At 47.1% G+C, this 21,172-nt stretch overlaps 1 protein-coding gene across 3 annotated transcripts in view; it reads right to left on the bottom strand.

Annotated features, from left to right (window-relative positions):
* The window catches only part of DSCAML1 (DS cell adhesion molecule like 1), a 468,701-nt gene that overhangs the window by 166,989 nt on the left and 280,540 nt on the right, over nt 1–21,172 (bottom strand). For all 3 annotated transcript variants that reach the window (XM_069224722.1, XM_069224723.1, XR_011201525.1), the window contains exons 8-11: nt 17,050–17,322; nt 13,231–13,509; nt 5,568–5,687; nt 4,858–5,034 (exon numbers count right to left, since the gene is read on the bottom strand). In XM_069224722.1, the coding sequence (XP_069080823.1) occupies nt 4,858–5,034; nt 5,568–5,687; nt 13,231–13,509; nt 17,050–17,322 (849 nt within the window). Of the gene's footprint in view, nt 1–4,857; nt 5,035–5,567; nt 5,688–13,230; nt 13,510–17,049; nt 17,323–21,172 lie in introns of those variants that run through there.

A 21,172-nucleotide genomic window follows, 5' to 3' on the forward strand; every position in this document is an offset into this window, starting at 1 on the left:
GGGCTCCGGCGCCACTGCACCAATAGAAGGTACGCCCCTGGGCACAGGGCCCCGACAGCGGGTAATTGGACAGGGGCCATGCCAGGAAAAGCTTCCTTGCGCAATATTTTGCGAACGCTGCCCCATCACCTTGGCAGAATAAGTAAGTGACTGTTCCAGCACTGTCAAGGCACTCCTCTAGCATGACTTACGACTGACTCGGCCCCGCCCTTCAGGCCTTTGAGGATCACACCTGTAGTCTGTGCCACGACTTTGCCGACCTTTCAAGGGTGACATGCACTCAACTCTGCCCCAGTCCTATACTTCCTGTCAGATTTTATTTTATCATTCCAAAAGATGGTGTGCGTTTGGCCAACCCTCGGCTCCGGTTACGTCTACCCCTCCCTCCTCCCTCCGATAAACCATGTTGAATGATCCCCTGGATTTATTAAGCCAAACCTAGTTTAGGCAGTGAGAGAGAAGGAGGCCCCGGGGAGCCGGAATCAATCCGCTTATTGATTTCTGGAACTCGTTGCAGCCGACGAGGCTTTTACAGGGAAATCCTATATGCGAAAAAAACACAACATCGTACAATCTGCGGGAGGCCGATGCCCTGCCGGCAGAGACCGAGGGAGCGCTCAGCGCGCGAGCTTCAAACATGACATCACTCACACCGATCGGAGACGACCACACATACACACCTGAAAATGTCGTCACTCGCCGCAACGGAAGACAACCACATATACCTGAGCATAATTACATCACTTACTCCGACCGGAGACGACCACCCACACAAACACACCTGAAAATGTCATCACTCACTGCGACAGGTGACAACTACACATACCTGAACCAAATGACAAAATTCACCGCGACAGGTGACAACCACACATACCTGAACAAAATTCCATCACTCACTCCAGTCGGAGACCACCCACACAAATACACCTGAAAATGTAATCACTCACTGTGACAGGTGACGACATCCCATAGCTGAACAAAATTACATCACTCACTGCGACAGGTGGCAACCATAGACCCAAAACATAACTGTAGGAAAGTACTCTCTTTTTGACATGGTTACCCCCACTTTTTGCCTGCTGTCAGTATGCTTGGACTGTTTACACTGAGATCCTGCTAACCAGGACCCCAGTGATTGTGCTCTCTCCCTCTAAATTTGGTTGCTTAGGACTTTGCCAACCTCACAATTGTCATACTAGTGCCCCCTTTTAAGTCCATAGTATATAGTACCTAGGTACTCAGAGCATTAGGGCACCAGGGGTTCCTCATGGGTTGCAGCATGTATTGTGCCACCCATGGGAGCCTCTGCAAAATGTGTCTGCAGGCCAGCCTGTGTAAAAAGGTGCATGCACCCTTTCACTACAGGTCACTGCAAGTCACCCCTATGGCAGGCCCTCCTAGCCCAGAGGGCAGGTACCTGAGTGTGAGGGCACCCCTTCATGAGCAGAGGTGCCCATACGAACTCCATCTCCAATACACTGGACTTCGTAAGTGCAGGAAAGCCATTTAACTGGTGTACTACCTGTGTCCAGCTATATAATGGTAACTCCGAACCTGGGCATGTTTGGTATCAAACATGTCGGAATCATACCACAATATTGTTGCCAGTATTGGCTGTATAATTCCATGCACTCTGGGGGATCCTTAGAGGACCCCCAGTATTGCTCCTACCAGTATTCTGGGGGTCTCTGGGCAGCCCGCGCTGCTGCCACCCCATAGACCTGTTTCTGCACTACTGCTGCTTGACCAGCTCAGACAGGGGAAGGCAGAACAAAGGCTTTCCTGTGGGAGAGGAAGGCAACACCCTCTTCACTTGGAAATACGTGTTACACGGCTTGGGAGGGGTAGCCTCCCCAAGCCACCGGTATGCTTTGAAGGGCACATTTGGTGCTCTCATTACATAAACCAGTTTACACTAGTCCAAGGACCCCCGGTCCCTGCTCTGGTGCGAAACTGGACAAAGGAAAGGGGAGTGACCACTCCCCTGCCCATCACCACCACAGGGGTGGTGCCCAGAGCTCCTCCAGGTGGCCACTTGATTCTGTCATCTTGAACTCAAGATATGCAGAGGCCCCTGAGAGCATCTTAATGGCCAGGTCAGGCAGGTGACATCACAGCTCCTGCCGGGTAGGTGGTCACCTTGCTAGGCGACCAATCCCCATTACTTGGCTATGCAGGGTCTCCCTCTTGGGTGGGTCCTCAGATTCGACATGCAAGGTTCCAGCAAGACTCCTCTTCATTGTTTAATTCATCTTCTGGGCACTGGAACTGCAACTGGACTCTTCAAGAATCAACAATCTGCCTCACCACTTTTCAACATTGTTTCTCCCGCTCCTACCAGCAACTGCAACATTTCCCCGGCTGTGCATCCTCTAAGGTCGACGCGACTCCAGCCTGCACCTAGAAGTAAAAAGGTGTCGACTTTAGAGTGGAGGAGTCTCTCCCTTCCATCTGCAGACACCAACTGCAACGACGGAACTGCGTGGATCTTGCTTCACATGTGGTGGTCTGAAGTGGTGGCCTTGTTCCACTCTGCAAGCAGTCCAACTTGGGAGATGGTAAGCCCTTGCCTCTCCTTGTAGGACAGTACCCCTGTGCAATTCTTGCAGCTACCAAGGCTTTTTTGCTCCTGCTCCTCGGGATCTTCAGGTTCCGTGTAGCCCTGGCCCTCAAAACGTCTTCTTGCCAAGCACAGTCTCCTCTCTGCTGCTCCAGCATTGTGGGACTCCTCTTCAGATGTGCTGAGTAGGCCTCACTGCGACTTGCCTGCTGTCAGTGGGTTGGCTGGGGGAGCTGCTTCCTCAACTGCTGACTCTCCTGACTGTTGATGGTCACCCTGGACTCCCCTCCTTCGGTCGAGTCCCCTGGGCCTTGCTGTTCGTCTTCAGCCTTGCAACTCATCTTTTTTTTTTTTTTGTTCCTTTGCCAAGGCTTATTGGGGGTTCTCCAGCACCACTGACCCACTGCAACCCAACAGCCGTCATGGGACTCCATCTGCATTGCTTTAGGGACTCTTCTTCATCTCCTGTGCTGCACAGCTCGTCTTCTCCGTCCCTCGTCGACCTGGTCCTGCATCCACAGAAGGGTGGATAGTGGCTCCTGCCACAACCGGACACTCCATCACAAACTGGACTTGGCCCCTTTCCTTTGAAGGTACTCTTCTGCCAGAATCCACCTTCTGGCAGAAGAGTACCTTCTTTGTGCAGTCCTGTCTGGATCCTGCACAATCCTTTTCCTAAGTCCTCCTGTTGGTTTTGGGGAAAACAAGATACTTACCTCTACTCTCCTGGTTGCTGGGGGTCACTCTGGTACTCACCTCTTGGGGTTCCTAGTGCCTCTAGCTCCCCTCTAACAATTCCACATCCTTGGGTGGGGGACAATAGCTCGCTGTCCACTTTTTAGTATATGGTTTGCCCCTCCCCTAGGGCTCACTATTTTCTATTTCTTTTGCCAATGCTTGTTGCTTTTATGCTCTTCACGGATTGCTAATGTGTGTTTACTTACCTCCAGTTCGGGGACTGCCTATTAGTATTCTAGTATTCGTGTTACCATAATAAAGTACCTTTATTTTTGTAACACTGTGGTTCTTTCATGTGTGAGAGTGCTTTGTGGCTATAGTGGTATTGCATAAGCTTTGCATGTCTCCTCGATAATTCTTTGCTGTTCTTCCACAGCTACCTCTAGAGAGCCCTGGCTTATTAGACACTGCCTGCACTTCACTAATAGGGGATACCTGGTATAAGGTGATAACACCATAGGTGCTCAACACACACCAGACCAGCTTCTTACAATGACTTCACTTCCAGAGCCAGATGGCGATCAGAACTTCTAAATGACATCATCACTGCTCCAGAAGAGACCAAAAGACCCAAAACATGACAACTCTCAGAGCCAGCTCATAAATGAACTCATAAATACCATCATCACTGTGCCAAAAGAGATCCAGCGACCAAAGACACGCCTTCACTCTCAGAGCTAGCTGACAACCAGAACGCAGAAACGACATCATCATTACGCCAGAAGAGATCTAGTGACCCCAAACATGACTTCACTTACAGAGCTGCCTGATGACCAGAACTCATAAATTACATCACTGCACCAAAAGATACCCAACGCCCCCAAACATGACAATTCTCAGTGCAGCTCATAAATTACCTCATACATTACATCACTGCACCAGAAGAGACCCAGTGACCACCATTGCCACACACTTTTCATTTTCCCTGTTTTAATGTTAGTAACCAGGCTTGGCTGCCGCTTAAATATGAGGGTATGAACGTATAGCTAGAAAGCTTCATCTCTTTGCTACGATGCCCAGGCATCCATTGCCAGTCAGTTTCTTCTTTCAGCCTTGCATTTCGTTTATCGATTACTTATAATTACTTTCTCATCCCTTCTATTTTCTTTTCTTCTCCCTCCCGTTGTGGAGGTGGAATGTGTAATCTCTAACTCAGTGGTAATTTGACCTGGAGGCAGCACCTTGGCCAGGACCTCTTCCGGAAGCAGGGAATGGTCACTAGTGACAAAAGTATGGAGCGACACATTTGTACAGAAGATGGTAATGACGGAAGGAAATGGCCTATTACGGGAAACATCCCCGCCATCAGACACACAGGAACTGCCATGTTCACTCACAGTTCTGCCAATCTTCCACCATAATGGCAAGCATCCCCTTACAATACTATTTCAATGTCCCATTTTTCACAACTGGGTCTTCTAATTTGGGATCAGCTTTGTTACTGAAACTATAATCTATCTACCCTTTACCGGTCCCTCCCTAGTTGATTCAACATTCGTCTCCAGATACCACAAGTTTCCAGGCCTGTGGCCCAAGACCTCCAGAGCAACTTTACTCACTCTTGACAGTCAGGAACATGGCTTTGCTGATGTCGGGACCCACACCATTGCTGGCCTGACATAGGTAGAATCCAATGTCCTCCTCCAGAACATGCCGGATGAGCAATGAGCTGTTGGGCAGGATCTGGATGCGTCCGGTAAGTGGCACAGGGTGGTACTGCTGAGGATTTCCACTTCCTGTTGTGAAATGCAGAAAAGAGACAGCGGTTAGTGTGGAGACTGGTCTCACTTTTGCATTTGTGCAAGTAATTTAATCTCAACTAACTTTTGAAATTTGTTTACATCATATTCCCTATACACCAACAACGTTTATTTTTCTGGCTTCCAGAATGACTATCTAGGCTGCTAAGCTGTGGCCTGATGAAGGCAAATAGCTTGTGTCCCAAACATGTCAGCACTTGGTCACTCACCACTGTTGATAAAACGTTCAATGACTTAACATTTATAAAAAAAATCTATTCTGTAGAGAGTGATATTTCACTGAAGCTGTCACTTCAAGCAATTTACTGTGTTCTGTTGCAAATGTCTCCAGTTGTGTGTACACTTCTTCAGATTCATTTTTATAAAATGTGCATGTGATTTATGATCTTTGTTAATAATGCTCTTGATTTGCCCATTACAAATGTGTCCTGAACAAACATCCAGCACACCATAGATGGCATCTATGCTTGACTTGAGAGGATGGTGAAGAGATGGACAGCAATACTCACCATGCGCATGCTTCCACATGACTTTTGGTGGAGGGTACCCATCCACCGAGCAGTTAAGCACTCCGGCTTTGCCATATATGCCATCTTGGTTATTGGGCTGCACCACGAAGCGAGGGGGCACTGCAAAGAAGCAGGGGACAAGTGATGTGACAATGTACAAGACATAGACAAATCAGTGTCATTGAGAGGGCAGAGGAGTCAGGCAGGGTGATAAGGAAAAACTTTCATCATTCACTCATGCTCGTGAGGGCAGACACAAAACTCTTGGCCCACCTGAACCACACATATACTGGCTGACTATACATGGTCTCCAGCTTTACTCTTACTTTCAGCGCAGCACTATTGGTCCACTTTGTTGCCCATGTTCTTTTCAAAGCTGTTGTTTAGGGTCAAGCACACAATTGCTCTGACCTGTTCTAATGTGTCTGTGGGCTTTTAACCAAGCCCATTCTTGCTATTTATTCTTTGTTTCTTTGTTGTGCTTGTCTTAAATGCTTCATTTTTATTGGTGCATTTTGTGAAATGTCCTTCCTCTTTGTGTGCGGAGTTCGCTCCCAGGCGATTTCACTAAGTGAACATTTTTGTTGGCCATCACACTACTTCACACTTCCTCCTATTACAGCATGTGATGGCCCATCCTCTGGCCTCGATTTGACTTTCATTCCAGCTGCAATCCTTTCTAGACATTCATGCAGGGAGCCAATAACTCTCGTGCTCTCGCTCATGGAGGCCGTGGCGCTTTGAGTTGTCTTACTTCTGTCAACTGTTCTACTTTTCATTTTCAATTTATGTGGCAAGAAAAGTCCAGTTAGAAATGTACAACACTAATGGCTTTAACTCGAGCAAACGCGAGACCCACTGCATATGCTTGTTTTACGTATGTTAGCAGCTGACGGCTTTCTATACAATACGAAAGCATTTTTGTGACACGTTCTGCTGTTACCGGCATGATGCCTAGTTTTCTGTGTTTAATGGTCTGCTGTGAACCATGGGACTAAAATGCCAAAAGCAAAAGTCCTTGTGGAAAATAAAATGTGGTCTTCATTTTACCATGAGTTCCCTTCTTTTCAAATGAAGCATTGTTTAACCTTCCCATCCAAATCAGCCCAATTGTTCTGCAATGCAGGTATTGAGACAATATGTCTCCTACATGGGCCTGTGGAGCACACACCCCTGCCAGTGTCCCACTTGTGGCAACAGTGTGAACGTCTCTGTAGATGTATATATTTTCTCTTCGGTAAAAACACAATGATGCATATTTTACCGAGGGAACGTGTGTAATGGTTTCAGACCCCCCCCCCCCCCCCCCCGGAGTGTGGGTTTTGAGGTCAGGAGGGCATCCAAAATGCGCCTTTTGCTTTGAAAGTGACTACTGTTCTCTCACTTAACTGAAAGGCTGACAATGGTGGCAGCACTTAAACATTTTGGAAGGGATAAGTCCCCTTTGCCTCTTGCCTTTTAAAGGAGAGGTGCCTGCTCCCCTCCATTGTTAAAAGGTCCTTCTACCTATTTAACCAGGTCCTTTGCTCCATGCATGTGGGACACCGGTGGTGGGCATTGTTTTTTCAGCATTTGCCAGCCACTTTGAGTGTGGAGTGTCTTTGCTGTGCTTTACCATATGTGGATACGTATTTATTTTAGATTTTGTGTTTCTGGATGATGGACAAAATGGAAACTGGTGAATGGAGCCTGCTCAGGTTCTGTGTTGAATGAGGGAAGGCCCTGAAAGATTTCACAGCCTCCTCCTTGAGGTGAGCCCAACCACTGTAGCTAGAGGGAGGCGATGACACGTCTATGAAGTGCATAAGTCTTGCATCTTCCTGCTTCCAGTTTCCCCACAGGTAATACTGCAGGCAGTTTTGTGTAGCAGCTGGGTAAGAATGCCTCTCCCTCATTTGTTCTTTTGTTTTACATCAAGTGTCAAAGCACAGCTAATCCCACCCCTCAAAGCGAAGAAGTATCCAGTTGGGCATAAATATGGTGTAGGAACTCCACACCAGTGTGCAAGGATACTCTTGAAAAGGCAGCCCTCCAGTCCCGGAGGATTTACCTGCCTGTGCCCTCACAAAATCAGGAGCAGACATGGGGGTCCGGAATTCTGATAGAAGGGCTACTTGAGTATGTCCTTGAGGGAGAAAGCCAACCACTGTGGAAAGAGGTGCCAGAATGATACCCCAACAAAAGCAAAGGCTGTACAGACCAGATCAGAGACCTGCTGTCTGAGGAAGCTTTGCAGAGGGACCCATACATTCTCAGCAGAATTGTGGCAAGGCTAGATAGAAGATGGTTCCTGCAGGGAACTGTGATGAGCATCCTCCATCTCTGACATTCTGTGTGCCCCTAGTTGCTATAACAAGACCTAGCGATTGCTTGGTACCTCTGCCTGGTCTAGGAGTGTTCAGTGGTATAACCAGTGAGCATTAAACCGCAAAACCCCACAAACCGGATCCAAAACTGCTGCCAAGCAGTTGCATAGATGGACCTTTTTAGCCCAGTTCTAGCTCCCTGCCACATCATCCATGGCTCTGTGGGCGTCCACGTACATGATAATCTGGCTGCATTTGCCAGGTTGCCTGTAAGTGTGTGGCTTTATAACAGGCTAATCAAGGTTAAATGTAATACGCGTTTGAAATTGTAGGTTTTTATACAGTCTAGCAATCTTCAGCCATTTCAGAAAGAGCTTGGTACTTTCATTCTGGGACTCTGTCAACTCCAGGCTGGACAGCCTGGTGTACTGCCATTAGGGCACGCCATCAGTCCTCCATCGAGCACCCCCTCTCATCTGAGATCACACTCACACCATTTCTGAGGAGTGTCTTTGTGTGTCCTGGGGTGAGCGCTCCACTTTGTGTGGGTAGACCAACGTGTGTCTGAAGAAGTGACACCTGAGGGCAGTGCAGGGCTTGAGTCGGACCTGGGAGGCTGTGGTGACCACATAACTCCATTCCCCTTGTGTGCAGACAGCAGGACAGAGGACTCCCGATGAAGACCGCCACCACACACAAGGGCTTCATGAGCCTCAGACCACACGGGAAACATTAGAGAAAAAAAGGAGAGGAGTCTGAAAGTGGATGTAGGAATCCTACCCGAACTCTTTTGAGACAGGACCGATAATATTATAATGTATAGCACACAGGCAGAGGCTTCTTCCTTGTGAAAAGCCTGCGTTAAAACCAGCAGGCTGAAAATGTTTCCTGTAAAAATATGTTTACATGGTTCTACATTGCCTTTCTTTTCTCCATGTGCATGTGTTTCTCTGTGTTATGCGTAGCTGTGTGTAGAATAAGTACTTATCTTTAAGATAAAGCAATGACTAGACATTGTTTTTTTGTTATTTCCTAGCGCTGAGTTCTGCGTTTCTGGACCACAGCATCCCCCGAGTACGTTTGGATCGCTGTGTCAAGCTACCTGAAGGGTAAGTGCTGAAGAGGTTTACTAAACTCTGCTTTGGGTTAAACAGTAACGTGGACCCTGGTACCAGAGGGAAAGGATACCCACCAGGGATTATTGACCAATTGAAAGTCAATAGCCCCCGAGACCGTCACCCCTGAAGTAGCTTCCACAGAGGGGCAAATATGGGATGGGAAGATCTCCTCCGTTTGAGGACTGATTACAATTGTGGACGCGTTTCCTTCATCATAGGTCGGTGTTCACGGCAGAGCATTCACGGTTACCAACCAATGAGTTCTGTGTAAGGAAAGATCTCTCCAAACAATGCCGCCTCTTCATTCACCACGTGTAGAAAATACTCCTCTTCCATTGTTAATCAGGTCACTGACTTCATAAACAGTGAGCCAGGGTAATAGTAAAAAACACCTCACTGAGATCAGCTGGGCCACAAACCGAATTTGAGTTAAGTAGATACAGAAGGGCAATTTGTGGCACATCTTGAAGAAGAAAGGAAACTCGGGCTTTCAGAAGAATTCAAAATACAACGCTACTTGCCTGCAACTAGGTTTGCAGCTTGATATCTGTTATAGGATCAGGTGCTGTGCCTCATCCTGTGGCCTACTGCGTGGGTGCGAAATTACAAGGTTTGTATTATGTGTATTAAAGTGAAAAAAATAGGAAGCTCATGAATGTGTGTTTGTGACTCCACTTAGGCATGAATTTGAAGCATAAAACAGATGACGTCATGCAACTGTGCACACCCCTACTCGCAGGTACCACATTCATCTCCCAGTTTGCTGCTAAAGCCAAAATTGGGGGTATCTTTCGGCAAAAATGCACAAAACGAACCCTAAGGATACATTCATAGTGTTGTGTCCTCCTCTACGCAGTCTGTAGTGCCAAGTGCGTTCAGTGGTATGCCTCAACCTCTTGCCTGCCAAACACGGTAAATACAATGATAGTGTCTAGTTATTGCACAGTATTTTGGGATTCCTTGTCTCATACCCCACAACTCAACTGCCTCCCTGCCAAACTACACTTGATGTTCATACAATACCCAGAGATCCAACACGTAAAAGAGAAAATATAACCTGGACTCCCTCCTCCAGCCTACACAAAACTGTTCCATTTCAATGTATGCCCCTGACAATGTCACTCTCCCTACACCATTGCTTGAAACTTTCAGGTTCATGATGTCAGACAAGAGTTTCCTTCTTAGCGCCGGCTAGTACTCTTTTCAACTCCATGAGAATGAGCAGCATTTTACCACCAACCAACCTTCCCGGATATACTTGCATGCCCGCCTTAAGGCAAAAAGTAGACGGAGCCACAGAGCATGGCAGTGCCCTGCACAGTTTCTACAACTTGTGTCCATATCTGACCCTCCCCATCTTACTTCCTCTTTTCCATCACAATCAGACCAAATTCATGCATGAACCTAACCGTGCTTCTTCTTCCCAGCATCTTCCTGCAAGCTGAACCGTCTCGTACACCTTCAAAGTAGCCCTCAACTCCACCTGCTGCAACTGCACCTGCACCTGCCTTCCTATTGGGGGAAGTACCTTCTTTCATCTCGGAGGATAGGCAAGAAGCCTGATGGGAGAAATATGAGCTATCTTGGGAACATGTGGATTTTAGAGCCTATATAGCGGAGTCAACTGGAGCCTGATTATAAGGAGGACATCCAGCGTAGGTCAAAGAGTGCCTGATCCAGGCCACCTTTTCAGGATCACCACTAACTCTGTAAATAAATCCCGTGTGTTCACTGTACGTAAATTGACCTAATCTGGACAGCACCAAAAATCTCGCATGGATTGGCCCTTTAATTTGGTTAAAAGAGGTTTCCTGAAGAGGCAATGAACACCATTCTAGAAAACAATAGTGGTGTCTGAGCTGCACAGGCGGGGACCATAATAATAAGGGGGTGCTGTTAGTATGGCTGACATTCTTCACTATTCCACAACTTGGGACATCAGGGGCGTAGGTGGGAAGATGTCAGAAAGAGTCCCCCACTGAATGGTCAAGTGTGCATTGCCCCACCGTGCGCTGACTCTGGACCCCATTCTGTGGGAGCTGAGGAATGCTGCTGCCCATTTATGTTCTCTCTTGTTAAGAATGCGTACAGGTCTGGGTTTCCCCACTCATTAACAATAACTTTTCACTTCTCTTTATGGTTAGTTCCTCTTGCAGGACAGGGTGATTTTTCTTCTTTTTCTCTTGGTGTGAGAGCACAAGGGCTTTTGGGTGTTCTGGCCCTGTTGTGTGCTGGATGTCAGACCCGTTTCTTGGATGCTTGCCGGCGGATACAGCTCTCGTCTTGCTTCAGTACCCAGGGAGAGTGCAGGCATACAGATTCACCATGTAGCACATACATAATGTTGCCTTCCATCGCTTGCACCATTGTGTTCCTTTATACCATTTTAAAAACTCTGGAAGCTAAGCCTGAGGGTTGTGTGGGGCTAACATGCCTATCATTTGTGTCCTCCAACCTACTAGGTTCTCATCTGTAGTGCTGTGCTCCTTAGTCTCCTCTCCTCAACGCCTTTCCCATGTCAGACTTTATATGTTGGTTCCACAATGGTAAAGGCTTCATTACCAAAAGTGCTACAACCCCTGGACCTGCCCAGCCTTCTGGAGACTGACCATCAATCGCCGTCCACTGCGGAGTGTTTTACAGTGTGCTCTAGTATTAGGCATGAAAGCACGAGGCTAGCATCCCTTACAGCTGTATCACCCCCTCCCTGTCAGGATCTCATCTAGTGTGACTTGGCATTAAGTAGGAGATAGAAGCATTAAGCTATTATCGCTCAAAATATATTAATAATTCCTCTCTGTCAGGACTTCACCCACTATTGTAACCTCTGGAACTTGACAAATTCCCTGAGCGTGAGACCACTGACCACCCTCCAGACAGGACCGTGCTCCAGTGGGACCTGGCAGTAGGAATGAAAGAAGATGCAATCAGCCAACATAGCTTCATCACCTTACTCTGCCACTTCGGAAGCTCTGTATCACAACCTCGGGACCGACTCAGTCACCTGGGTCACAAAACCACCGACTGTCCAACCACTGCTGGAGGGTGCCCAGCACCGCTCCTTGCTTTATCACCCTACAGTCTTAGCCTGTAATGTCCAGAAATATGCCCTGAAGATACAGAATCCGTTCTTGCGATTCGTGAGAGGGAAGGGTTATGGGGTCCAGAACAAATCCTGCCAAGATGCTAACGGTATTAAAGGCTCCTCTGCTTACCACAAGCCAGGGCCTAACTGGGTTGAAAAGTGAACCCGTGTTGGGGAAGTTTCGAAAAGTGGGTCACCTGCTAAAATCAAAACCAAGAGGGTATTGTTGCACATCCGTCAAGTCAGAGAGCAGAATATATATCTATTTACAGTTATGTTAACTATTTGCAAGGTTGGTTCGTACCTGCACCATAATTCTAAAGGAAGAACTTGCTTCATAGGGAGTACTGGCTCAGTTACATAAAGGGGGTTCCAAAAATACCATTCTGGTTTCCAGTTTGTTTAGAGACAGTAACCGTCTAAGTTGCCTGAGACTGTATAGATAGGCTGTACAGCTGAAGGTGGCAACATCAGCTCGGAGACGGATCACCAATAAGATGACATGGATTTATGCAGTAACCACCAAGACAAACAAAGCCCTACCTGTAACCTCATAAAATACTTTCACAACAGAGGCAACCCTCATTAAAAAGCAAGCCACATGATGTAGGTGATGGCCTGGACCTCGTCTTTTAGCATTTCTGATTTATGCAAGGGGTAGAAAGCACTATATTATCGAAATACTAATACCATACAATAAAATACTCGACTAGCAAAAAAACAAATTCACTCTGGAGCAGATCTGGGTGTAACCTGCCATAAGCAGAACATTTTGATACTGTTTGGTAGGTTCTTTCTGTTAAACCAACTAAAAGGTCTTGCAATCTTCAGTGTATTGGACTCATTCTCTGACTCACTCTTCTGCGTCACCCTCTGGTGCTGTTCCAGAAGGCCTTGTAGAGAGACAATTCAGTTAAATTTTGCACTTCACAAAAAACGTAATATATGAAAAGGTACACACAGCCAATCAGAACCCTGCTGCCCTTCAAATGTTTGCTCATAGCCAATGATTTCGTACTGACTATTCAAGCAGTTTCAGACAGCCACTCACAACACTCCTATGATCGATGTGACTCCACGCAATGAATTCCAAGGGTGCTATTTCCCCATGTCATTTCAATTATATGCTGATGTGGTACACGGAGAAGCCTTACCTCGCACAACAAGCTGCCGCTCCCGGCTGACTGTGGCAGCTGCGTTGCTGGCAATGCAGGTGTAGTTGCCATTGTGTTTGAGGGACACACTGGATATCTGTAGGGAGCTCATGAACTCCTTGGACTCAATGGTGACCCCTGACCCAGAAATGATCACCTGCCCATCCTTCCTCCAGGTGATACGGATGGGCATGTCCCCCGAAGACACCACACATGGGATGTAGAGCAGCTGGCCAATGGACGCCGGAGGGAACTCGAAGGGTTGGATAAGAGGTGGGACTGTGGGAAACAACAAAAGGGATAAATAGAGAGTAAATTAGAAATCACTGGATACCAAAAAAACAGTGCAGCTCTGATCAAAGAACTCCCAATAAGAACCAAGCAATACGAATACCTAACAACCAGTCATAGGAGGGCACTCTGCACCAATCAGTGCAGGTCCCTCAGAGCCAACCACTGCAGACACTTAAGAACCAAGGACTCCAAGCTCTACTGAAGCAATTATTACTCGCCTTTTATAGGTAACAGTTGCAGGCCCCTCAATATCAAAGAGAGAGGAGTGCCTGAACAAGATTAATTTACTACCAGAATTCTGAGCTGCACAGTCTGTGTAAAACTAGCTCTTCCCTGAGCGTCAAATATCTGTGTACCTTAGCCTGTATGATCTGTGCTTACTTTGGGATAACTCTGCATTTTTAGGGTAGAGCGCACAAGGGCTCCATCCCTGTTGTAATCTCTCTTTGGGCTTGCAACCGTGCCCATGTCACACCTGTCACTTTTACTGGTTCGTGGGCTTTCCTTTTAAAATCTGCTTGATTTCATTAGTGAAAGGCATGCATACCTCATGCCTTTTCCGGTGTTTAACCTTCCTCAAGCTCACCGGCCAACTACTGAAAACATACGTTTTCAGCATGGTTTCCGGACTACTTTATCTTTTTATTTTCCATGCAGCGCGATCGCGCTCTTTTTTTTCTCTTCAATTTCAGCGCGATCGCCCTGCGTTTTACATAGCGCGATCGCGCTCACTTTTTTCCTTTCAATTTGTGGGGCAAGAAAAGTCTGGTTAGGAGTTTACAACGCTAATAGCTCTAACTAGAGCAAATGTGAGACTTGTTGCATCCGGTGACAGCTTTTTCCTAAGAAACAACTCATCTATGTGAGGCATAAACCAGAGAGAGCTGTGAAACCTGAAGGATTCTCTCTGCTGTTTGAGGTCTGAACCTATTAATTCAGCTTAACTTTAAAGATAGCTCCACTCACCGAGGTCTGAATCTGTGATGTCTGTGTAACCTGTGGGATAGCTTTGCTCTCTGGAGCGGAGAGTAGGTGCTAGGCTTCTGCCTTTCTGTTCAACCTTTTTTTTTGTAATTTCACCAATTAAGTGGCAGCAACTCGGCAGTGCAGCCTGCAAGATGCAATGCGCCCTCTTGTCCAACCCATCACACAGAAACAATCCAGGTGGAACCAGAAGTCTGAGCCTTGAGATTTGTGTAACCTGAGAGATAACCCAGCAGTCAGGAAACAGGCTCGTATGATCTGTCTAACATGAAGTATAGTTTTACCGTCTGAGACATGAGCCTGTGAAATCTGTGTAACTTGAGTGACAACTCTGTTGTCTCAGACTGGAGAGGTGAATATTTGCAGCATAAAAGCCTGCAGCTCACTCAATCGGGCTTAATCACTCCCCTGCTGCCAATCAATTATTGATAGCGGGTTGATGCTTTTAGCGTGTTCAGTGAGCTTTGTGAGGCCCCTGGGCATCAGTCTTTAAAAGCCCACAGAAACACTGGTAGAGCGCCGGAAGGTGAGGCGGGTACAGGTCAGACACTTAAGAGTCCGTGTTTACATGGAAAACCTGTGATCTTGGGGTGAGGAGGGATATGGATCCAAGCCTGGGTCTGGGAGGAGCAGGGTGTGCAAGAATGGATGGGTTACATAGCCTCTCACTACCAGGACTAGATGAACCCGGGCTAAAAATCCTGTCATTGCAGTGCTGGAAGGCTCAGCGGGCGATAACCCATGGCACAATGCCTTGAGCTGCTATTAAAACTGGGATTTCATCTCTGAGCCATCAGTCAGTTATTGTAAGTAGGCTTTGTGGAAGTTATGGACTGTTCCCTCTTGAAGAGAGTCTGCTCTGTCTACTGCATCTTCTACTTTGTGAAGACTAGCACCTCCCAGACAGAGTGGGTGAGGTGGGGCTAACCATTAGCTGGGCCAGAACAGGGCACTTTATGAGGGAAACAGAAGGTTCGGGTACCTTGGTGATGGGTGGAGAGTGCTCATGACTATTTGGGAGCCACACCTGGCAACTCTTTTCTGTCCTGCTTTATGTTTTCCCTCAGTGGGCACAGCAATCCACAATCTCCACCTTTCAACACCAGCTGCACAACAGCACAGACTTGTCCTACTGTAATAAGACCCCCACCACAGCTTATCCCCAATCTTTTTGAAGATTGTTGTTGCCTCTCGCACGGGGCGAAGAAGTGACTGGTGGTACTGGCTCCAAACTGTAGTTCAGCGCTATATTGGTATTTACCTGCATCTAATAGTGGGGAGCTGCCCAGTCATCCTTCCAGCAAAACTTTAGTTTGGTCCCCATAACGGAGATCCTTGCTTAGTCTCAAGAATATTTGTCGGACGTGTCTTGTTTGGGTGCTTCTCTGTTGGACTGAGATAGAAGGTGTGTCTAGGAATCAAAATAAAATGGGCTCCCATTCGCATCTCACATAACTAAAACGTAGCTGTTGTAGTCTGTATTTGTGCTTGCTGTAGGCAACGTTTGTGGCAATATCAAGAAAATGAAGGCTAAACACCAGCTCACAAGACCATAAAAGAGGCCCATGAATAGTCAAATAAATGGCTCACACTCAGACCGGTCAGACCAGCACTTCTGGCACTGCCAGGTTTCCTTATAGGTCAGTTTGTCCCTGCCCGTCTTCAACCCTGTTCTCCCTTGAAGTCAACTCACTCACTGGACACTGATGCTATTGAGTGTTATTTACTGTGTCACACTGAATCGGAGTCACTAGACTAGTAACCACGACTGCTCAACAGAGGTAACCCGAGATGCACATGTCCATAACTGGTAACCTGGCTCTCCAATTGGAGTCAATTATTATTATTTTGTGATATTTAGATATCTGTCCAAAAAGGCAGCAGCAGCATATGATATGGTCTGATAACCACTAGCTGCCCAAGGGCCCCGAGAAGTCTCAGAAAATCTGCTTGAGAAGATGCTGCCCAGTACCCTGCAGCTGTCCCAGGATCCCATGGGATACTTCCAGTAACCTCTGACAACCCCAGGACCACAAGGAAAGGACTCAGAGAACCTACACAATACACTGCCCACCAACCTCTACCAAGGGCCCCAGGAGGAGGGTTCAGAACACGGCCCTAGGACACCAAGAAACAACCTCACCGAGCCCACCTGGGATGCTACCAAGCAACTACTGATTGCTCTATGACCCCCCAGACAGGCTTCGTAGAGCCACGCAGAACACTGCATCATGGCCCCAAGAAGGCCTGACAGAATCTGCTCGGGACCCTGTACATTAACCTCTGACTTCCCACAGGACCCCACAAGATACTCCCTATTAACTCTCGACTGTCCTAGGTCCCCAAGAGTAGGTCTCAGAGAATACTATTCAGTGCCCACTGGCTATCTGGGGTCCTAAGAGAAGGCCTCATAGAACCCACACTGCCCAGTAACCCCTGACTACCTTAGGATCCCAGGAGAAAGGCCCCCAGAGTCAATGTAGGATACTACCCCATGAAGTGAAAGGAGAGATCTGGTCCCTGCACTGAATACACCCTTACCTTTTACTGTGACATGGACACTCTCGCTGATGGATAGCTGGGGCTGGATGAGCACGCTGCATAGGTACTCCCCCTCATCCATCACTTTCTGCACGTCCATCAACTTGAGGGTGCCGTTTTCAAAGACCACCTGCCGATGGTTGTCAGGCAGCAGCAGCGCGTCCTTCAGCCACTTGATGGAATAATAGGGGTATCCTATGACCCGGCAGTGGATAAATGTGTCCCGCCCGGCCACAGCCGTGATGTTCTTCATCGTCCGGATGCTGGGGGGACCTGGGGAGACAGAAGGGGAGAGCAGGACACAAGCACGTTAGGTGGACCCTGGAACCACCCCTTATGGGAAGCAGTCCATACACTGGGATAAGTGGTAAGAGGAGAGGGTATGTGGGGCAAGATGGTGGAGACAGACCAAACATCAGAGGGGCGGTATGTTTGTGGAGCAAGATTGGAGAGAAATATCATACATCTGAGATGTAGGATGTCTGTGTAACAAGAGCTGAGGGAAGAAGAAACATCAGAGGTGGAGCAGGAGTGAAGGTTTCTGAATGAAGAGTGGTGGAAGGAGACCATAGATGGGAGGTGGGAAAGAGTATTGGAACCAAGAGTGGAGGAAAGACACCATACATGAAATGTGCTGGGTGGAGAGGTCTTTGAACCAAGAGTGAAGTAGAGACACCATACATGAGAGGTGGTAGGTGGGGAAGTGTTTGAACAAAGAGTGGTGAAAGGAGACCATATAGAAGAGGTGGTGGGCGGGGAACAGTATTTGAACTAAGAGTGAAGGAAAGCGTCCATACATAAGAGTGTGTCTGTGGACAAAAAAGTGGAAAGGAGCATGGATGCATGGGAGAGGCCAGGGGAGTATGTGGAAAAGGCAAATCATACATGATAGGGATTAGGTGAACCAGAAGAATGAAGTAGAAGGACATACATAAGTAAGTTGTGCGTGTGTGGAATGGGAGTGGATGGGAACAGCCATATATTAGATGGGTGGAGGGTAGTCTGTGGAAGAGACAGAAAACACATCAGGTGCGTGTGGAGTCTGTGGCGCAGGATTGCAGGAGAAAGACCATGCATTAGAGGGAACGGGTCTCTACACTGGAGGTCCACTGCAGATGCTCTGTGCACAGATACGGCCCACCGAAGTAATCTTTCATGTACATGGTGCAGTACAGAACCACACTGTATCTACCATGCAAAACAATTATGTTCTATGGAAGCACATGCTGGAACACAGCACAGTTCTCCATTACACTAAACATTCGCTGCATTTCCACTATTCAGTACTGAATCCCACTCGACTTCCACTGCAGAACTGAAGTTTACAGAACTTCCAGTCCACATGTACTATGCAGTGTTGAAATACAGGGGCTCTCATTGCCGATGCTCTGTGAAATACTAAGCGCAGGGACTTCCACTGCGGATGAACTGTGCAGCACTTAAGTAGGTTGGGTTTGTACTTCAGGTGCACAGTGCTGCACTGAAATACACTGGGCATTCACTGTAGATGCACCGTGGGGGTACTGAAGTACACCGGGCTTCCAATTCAGATGCACTGCACAATACTTAAATGTGCTAGACGTTTACTGCAGATGCACTGTGCAGCATTGACGTACACTTAAGCTAGAAATACACTTTGCAGTGCTGAAGCTGTTCTACAGGAAACCCACAACTGTGATGTAGAGTACTGATGTCCGCGGATGGTACCCTGCAGATGAAAAGCAGCACTGAAATAGACAACAGTTATTCAGCAAATGCAGTGTGCAGCAAAGAAAGTACCGTGGGTCACGGGAACACTGTGCTGAACTGAAGTATACTGAAATTAGAATGCAGGTACACTGAAGTACTGAGGTGTACTCTGCTCTGAAGTGTGTATATATATGTGTATATATATATCTCCAATGCAGATATGTTTCACACTATTAAAGTATACTGACGTTACTCTGCAAATACACTGCGAGACACTGAAGGGCACATAAGCACCGCACAGTAGTTGCAGTTCATGTCCAATGCAGTTACGTTACTAGTATAGTTGCATCACAGAAGTACGTAGGGGCTTCGCTGCCAGTACACCCTGCAATGAACTGGAGTTGCATTCCAAGTGCATTCTGCAGTGCTGAGATACTCCACAATTACAATGCAAAGACCCTTTTAAGACATTGAATATTTGTAGATAAAGGGTAGCACTGCAGTATCCTGGGTTTACACTGTAAAAGGTCTGCGATGTTTGTGGACTAAAACCCATGGAAGTGCATGTCGATGTGCACCATTCCTATACACAGGCTTTGGTAGGTTTGATGTGCAATAGCGCTTGTACCATTAAAGGTGAACAGATTGATTTGTATTCATACTCTCTGGCTTTGGTTGAGCCTCCTTCAAACATTGTTTCTCTGTTTCTCTGACTCCGAATTCTCCAGCTGGGGGCTTGAGACATTGTCAATTACATATCAAATCAGCCCACAGGAGCATTTTTGTGTCAACCTCTTTCCAAGGGCTGTTTGGACCTATGCTTCCATCTTCAATGGAATGCTCAGGGGACTGTTTTGCATCAGAAAAGTGGAGTCTGTCCGCACACGTTTAATTCCTTATCTTAATCGAGCACTGCATACACAAAGCAATCATTTTTTAAAATGTTTTCAATGCAGCAGTCCGCGCTCGAGTGTTATGCCAATGCTTGTTGGAGGAGTCAGGGGATCCTATCGAAGCAGCTTACACTGCAGTTCAGCCAGACAGTGGGCCTGTCCAACGCAGAATAAGCATTAGAAGGGACATATGAACAAACAAGAGCGCCATCTCTTGCAAAGAAAGCACACTGCGCGGAGGGAGGTGGCAGAAAGTGGTGCCTATACGTTTTCATATGCATTTACACTGTGTTCCAAAGAACAAAAATTAGCAGGGACACTCAAATGCAGAGACAGACATACAGATAGACAAACAGGCAAGTGCATACAGACACACACTGCGCCGTCAGAGGAATCACTGCTTGAAGAAGTGAGACAAACATAACGGAAGAGTGAAAACGGGTAGAAAAGTAAGGAAGAAAAGGAGGCCACTCAATGAGGGCAGTTGTGAGCTTTCTAGTGATCCCTGGAAAAACGGAGGTTTATGTGTGGCTAGGCAGAGGCAGCTTAGCTGTCTTTGGAGGTTCGCCATGTGTTTCTGCTGGGAGCGGCAATATAATGTAGCTCCCAGCACAACTTGTCGGCTAGTGTTTGACAATCGGTATTTTTAATTCAGCCTGTATCTTCCTATAGTCCCTTCCTTTTTTGGAAGTGATTTCAGCCTTGAATCCAGGAGAACATACACCGTCTTCACAATTAATATCTACAAGTTTACATGCCATGGATCTGAATAAAGAGCCATTTGCACAATCATGGATTATATACAAACACTTTTGGTGTTGTCCACAACAACAGTCATACAAGTAAAGTTCTACGTAGGCACACAAGACCTCCCTGGTTACTGGTTTTGAGGACTTCTTTGACCACTTCCAAATACCTTGAAATCCCCGCCGTCCCCCACTTCTCTGAGACTTGCACTATTCTCCGCCAGCGACCTTCCAGTGAAAATATGTTTCAACCACCACCAGTGGTCCAGAGCTATAGGGAATTGAAGTATCACAAGTAATCATCTCATCCTGGACAAGCCTACTGTGATCTTCACGTCTACAAGGTTCTGACAAATTCAACCACAAACGTCGAGAATGGGATACAGGCTAGTGAAGATTCAGGACCTGTGGCAAAGAACATCTTAACAATGGGCCAAGCACATGAATCTTCCCACCCAAACTCAAGACCTGCTTTATCTGACCACTGCTGAAATAAAACTAGCTTGAGCCACCTAATCCTGTCAACTACACACCAAATGCCAATGGGACATTCTTAAGAAAACTGATAGAAAGGGTGGCCTTCTTCAGAATTCTAACTTTGTTGAGAACAACATACTCTTGGACCAACAATCCAGATTTCGCCCAGGCAGAAGCCCTGAGGCAGCAATAACATGCTTCTGGGGTGTCCTAAAATTAACAGTGGACAGCACTGGAATGGCAGACTATTACTTTTGGACCTATCTGCCGCCTTTGACATTGCTCATCATCAGGAACTACTACTATGGGCTAAAAAGC

Source organism: Pleurodeles waltl, chromosome 3_1 (genome assembly GCF_031143425.1).
Source record: "Pleurodeles waltl isolate 20211129_DDA chromosome 3_1, aPleWal1.hap1.20221129, whole genome shotgun sequence".
NCBI lineage: Eukaryota > Metazoa > Chordata > Amphibia > Caudata > Salamandridae > Pleurodeles > Pleurodeles waltl.